Genomic DNA, 5169 nt, shown 5'->3' with positions numbered 1-5169 from the left:
TTGTAGTTTCGGCGCGTCTTAGCCGGACAGAGCGCAGCTGGGTCGGGCCGGGGCGCAGGGATCGGGGCTCCGGTGTGAGGGAAGATGAGGCCCGCTGCCGGGGACACAGAGAATCTTGGAGCCGCCAGCGCCTCCCGGCTCCTTTGGTGAGCGAAGCTCAGACCGCCCTCCACTGGGCGGAAACCAGAGCCCGCGGGGCGGGGCCCCCTTTAGGTCCCGCCTTCCTCCGCCTCTCCGCCTATAGTCGGGGCCGGCCGCGAGGGTTGCGTGGAAGCTCGCCTTCCCCGACCAATGGGAAGACAAGAAGCCTCCATGTTGGGTGTGGCTGAAAGATTGGCAGGCGATTCCCCGCCCCTGCCCCGCCCTCCTGGGCGAAGAGCGCGGACTTGTGGGGCCGCTGGCTGCAGACTGGAGCTGCGCGGGACAGAGAAATGATGGCTGCGCGGCCGATCACCCTCGGCATTGACCTGGGCACCACATCTGTGAAGGCAGCTCTGCTGAAGGCCGCGCCCGACGACCCATCCGGGTTCGCAGTGCTGGCGAGCTGTGCCCGCGCTACGCGGGCAGAGGCGGCGGTCGAGAGCGCGGTGGCCGGGCCCCAGGTGAGGTGGACCCCCGGGGGCGCGCCGCCTCCAGGAGCCTCCTGACCACCCTCTTCCACCCCAGGAGGCCTCCCTGACAGCCCTTCCCGCAATGAAGTCTCTATTCCAGCTTGTCCTCAGCTTCTCCAGGGGCCCCTCTGCCTGCAGCAGCTGTGCTCATGATCCCTTAGGTCTGGTCCCAGAATCCTTCCCACCTGCTGGGACCGATCCCCCCCGCGACTCTCTGGCCTCCTCTGGGGGCCTTGCGCTTGGCGCTGGATCCCTGTGCTCTCTGTCCCCTGACCTTGGAGGAACTGACCTCTTGTGTGTATGGAATGACCACAGGGCTCCCTCTCACTCTTGCTGCTCTCCGCTCCTCACACCTGCCCTGTGACCTCAAGTTCAGGATTCAGTTTGTTGCCCACGGCAGAGTCTGGGTTTTCCTCCGGAAATCAGATGTCAAATCAGGCCTAACTGGCTCCTGGCTCATTCCACAGAGGCAGAATGAGGACCAAGAAACCCTTGGTCAGACGGGCGCGGTGGCTCACGCCTGTAATCCCAGCGCTTTGGGAGGCCGAGGCGGGCGGATCACGAGGTCAGAAGATCAAGACCATTCTGGCTAACACGGTGAAACCCCGTCTGTACTAAAAATACAAAAAATTAGCCGGGCATGGTGGCGGGCGCCAAAATACAAAAAATTAGCCGGGCGTGGTGGCGGGCGCCAAAATACAAAAAATTAGCCGGGCGTGGTGGCGGGCGCCAAAATAGAAAAAATTAGCCGGGCGTGGTGGCGGGCGCCTGTAATCCCAGCTACTCGGGAGGCTGAGGCAGGAGAATGGCGTGAACCCGGGAGGCGGAGCTTGCAGTGAGTCGAGATCGCGCCACTGCACTCCAGCCTGGGCGTCAGAGCGAGACTCCGTCTCAGGGAAAAAAAAAAAAAAAAAAACAGAAAACAAAAACAAAAAAAAGTAGGCGGTGGCGCGTGCCTGTGATGCCAGCTACTCAGGAGGCTGAGGCAGGAGAATCGCTTGAACCCCGGAGGCGGAGGTTGCGGTGAGCCGAGATCGTGCCATTGCACTCCAGCCTGGACAACAAGAGCAAAACTCCGTCTCAAAAGAAAAAAAAAAAAAGAAAAAAAGAAAAAGAAACCCTGGTAAGCCAAAGACCCCCAGTCTCAAAGGCCGAGACATCCTGCAGGAAACACTTCTTGAAAGCATATAGACATTTAAAAAAAAAGTCTTAAAAATTTGTTTTTAAAAAGCGTGAGGTTGATAATTATACGCTACAATTACTGGCTTGTGAAAGCTACAAGGTAGGAATGGACGATTTCAGGATCGTGGGCTCTGTTGGAGATGTAGGTGGGTTCAGAAAAGATGTTAATCTTCAGAACTGGATCCCGTTAATTCCCTAAAAAGGAAAAGTGAACTGTGTTCAGTTAATTGAGGATAGAAATTAATAGCAAGGGGCTTTCTGTGTAATCTCACGTGACTTTTTCCTGAGCCTCAGCTTGTTCTCTGAGTTGAAATAGGCAGCTTCTAAGGCCCCTTTCAGCCACAAACCTTGGTTTTCTGAGCCAAGATCCACTCCCAAGAGCTTTCTTTTCTTTTCTTTTTTCTCTTTCTTTCTTTCTTTTTTTTTTTTTTTGAGACCGAGTCTCACTCTGTTGCCCAGGCTGGAGTGCAGTGGCGTGATCTTGGATCACTGCAACCTCCGCCTCCCGGGTTCAAGTGATTCTCCTGCTTCAGCCTCCTGAGTAGCTGGGACTACAGGTGTGAGCCACCACACCCGGCTAATTTTTGTATTTTCAGTAGAGACACGGTTTCTCCATGTTGGCCAGGCTGGTCTTGAACTCCTGACCTCAAGTGATCTGCCCACTTCAACCTCCCAAAGTGCTAGGATTACAGGTGTGAGCCACTGCGCCCGGCCGAGCTTTGTTTTTCACAAGCTCTTGCCACATACATGGACATGGCTGTTTAGGGTTCAGAGCCCATTTGGCTCAGAAACATTTCTGAGGATAGGGATTTCAGGAGCACTTTATATCTACATAGAAGCTTTCAAGAGTAGCTTGGTTGGGGCATTAGGGCATATTAAAAGGATTCTTACTTAAAGGACTATGAATTGGAGGCAAAGTTGGCTCTGACCCTGGTGGGGTGAGCAGGAGAGCTGGCATTAGGGGAGAGTAGGCTCAGAAAGTGCCCGTTTCTCTTGAAATAGGAAACTTTTTTTTTTCTTGAGACAGGGTCTTGCTCTGTCACCCAGGCTGGAGTGCAGTGGTGCAATCACTGCTCACTGAAACCTCTGCCTCCTGGGTTCAAGTGATTCTCATGCCTCAGCCTCCCGAGTAGCTGGGATTACAGGTGTGCGCCACCATGCTTGGCGAATTTTTTTGTATTTTTAGTAGAGAGGGGGTTTCACCACGTTGGCAAGGCTGGTCTCAAACTCCTGACCTCAACTGATCCGCCTGCTTCGGTTTCCCAAAGTGCTGGGATTACAAGTGTGAGCCACCGTGCCCAGCATGGCCACTTCTTGAAAACTTTTCTGCACTCCCTCCCCAGCTTTCAGCAGGCTGTTCTGTGCTTACAGGCTCACCCGGTGTGCCACACCTGTCTAATGAAGTGCTTAGCGGAGGCCAGTCATTAACCCCCCCACGCCACATATGAATCGTGCTCTGGGACAAACAGCACTGCTGTGAGTTAGTCCATATAGCAGGGTTTCTCAACCTTGGTGCTGCTGACATTTTGGGCTGCATAGTTTTTGTTGTGTGAGGGGTGTCCTGCACGTTGTAGAATGTTTAGCAACATCTCTGGCCTACTAGATGCCAACCACGCTTGCCTCTCTTCCCCAGATGTGACAACCAAAAATGTCTCCGTGTTGACAAATGTTCCCTAGGTGACAAAACCACCCCAAGTAGGAACCAGTGATCTATAGTCATATCTGTGGCCGGGCGCAGTGGCTCATGCCTGTAATCCCAGCACTTTGGGAGGCCGAGGTGGGCGGATCACTTGAGGTCAGGAGTTCAAGACCAGCCCGGCCAACATGGTGAAACCCTGTCTCTACTAAAAATACAAAAATTAGCCAAGCGTGGTGATGCGTGCTTGTAATCCCAGCTACGCGGGAGACTGAGGCAGGAGAATCGCTTGAACTCGGGAGGCAGAGGTTGCAGTGAGCCCAGATCATACCACTACACTCCAGCCTGGGCAACAGAGTAAGACTCTGTCTCCAAAAAAAAAAAAAAAAAAAAAAAATAGTAATATCTGCTGGCTGTATTCTTTCCTCAAGTTCATACTTTTCACTCATAAGTATTAGCTATACCAGGGTCAAGCTTGGCATCTGTGCAGACAATCATAGTTTTTGGTATTTGCCCATTTAAAATACAAGGTTTTTGAGGGCAGTTCTGTGACCCTTTCACAGTTTATATTTATTTTTCCTCTCTGGGCGTCAGTTTCCTCCGCTGTGAAAAGAGGCCTGAGGAGTAGGATTTAATGAGCTTCTAAGTACTGTGTACAAGTCTAAAGCTCGAGGATTCGATGTGGATGTAGAACAACTGATATTCTGAGCCTAGGAGCGGGGGCAATGTCTATTCCTGTTACATTGGGGGTCTGTCCAAGAGCTGCTCCCTAATCACACCCACCCCTAAAACTGTTTCTAACTGCTGAACACTGCCTCCTTGTTTTTACCACATCCAGCCTGCTTATTTCCTCCCGTGTCTCCACCCACACAACTTACGCACCCACTCACCCTGGGCCCATTTTAAACAGCAGCTCTGTCCTGGGATGACACACCAACCCATGGCCACATGGAGTCTCACTATGTTGCCCAGGCTGGTCTCAAATTTCTGGGATCAAGTGATCCTCCTGCCTCAACCTTCCCAGTAGCTGAGATTATAGGAGTGAGCCACTGTGCCCCGCTGGGAGGACTCTTTAAACTAGCTCTGTCCAGTAGAAATATGACCTGCAGGCCAGGAGCGGTGGCTCATGCCTGTAATCCCAGCACTTTGGGAGGCCGAGGTGGGTGAATCATGAGGTCAAGAGATTGGGACCATCCTGGCCAACATGGTGAAACCCCGTCTCTACTAAAAATACAAAAATTAGCTGGGTGTGGTGGCGGGCGCCTGTAGTCCCAGCTACTCGGGAGGCTGAGGCAGGAGAATCACATGAACCTGGGAGGCAGATGATGCAGTGAGCTGAGATCGCACCACTGCACTCCAGCCTGGTGACAGAGCAAGACTCCGTCTCAAAAAAAAAAAAAAAAAAAAAAATGAAATGTAACCTACAAATGGAGCCAGGCATGGCCTTTTCAATTTTCTAGCAGCCCTATTAAAAGAAATAAAAAGAAACAAGTGAAATTAATTTTAATTGCATATTTTATTTAACCCATTGTATCCAACACATTATCATTTTGGTGTGTGATAATCAAGGCTGGGTGCGGTGGCTCACACCTGTAATCCCAGCACTTTGGGAGGCCGAGGAGGGCGAATCCCTGAGGTCAGGAGTTTCAGACCAGCCTGGCCAACATGGCGAAACCGTGTCTCTACTAAAAATACAAAAATTAGCTGGGCCTGGTGGTTTGAGCCTATAATCCCAGCTAC

The 5169-nt window shown here is 52.1% G+C and overlaps 1 protein-coding gene across 1 annotated transcript in view; it reads left to right on the top strand.

The window, feature by feature from the left end:
• The first annotated feature begins 211 nt into the window (after positions 1–211).
• Positions 212–5169, top strand: part of SHPK (sedoheptulokinase) — a 28118-nt gene continuing 23160 nt past the window's right edge. The window contains exon 1 of the mRNA XM_002826844.4: positions 212–602. Within this exon, the coding sequence (XP_002826890.2) occupies positions 432–602 (171 nt within the window). The 5' untranslated portion in view covers positions 212–431. The remainder of the gene's footprint in view (positions 603–5169) is intronic.

Source organism: Pongo abelii, chromosome 19 (assembly GCF_028885655.2).
Source record: "Pongo abelii isolate AG06213 chromosome 19, NHGRI_mPonAbe1-v2.0_pri, whole genome shotgun sequence".
Taxonomy (NCBI): domain Eukaryota; kingdom Metazoa; phylum Chordata; class Mammalia; order Primates; family Hominidae; genus Pongo; species Pongo abelii.
Note: the sequence above shows the minus strand (reverse complement) of the source record. Positions and strands in the feature narration are given on the sequence as shown.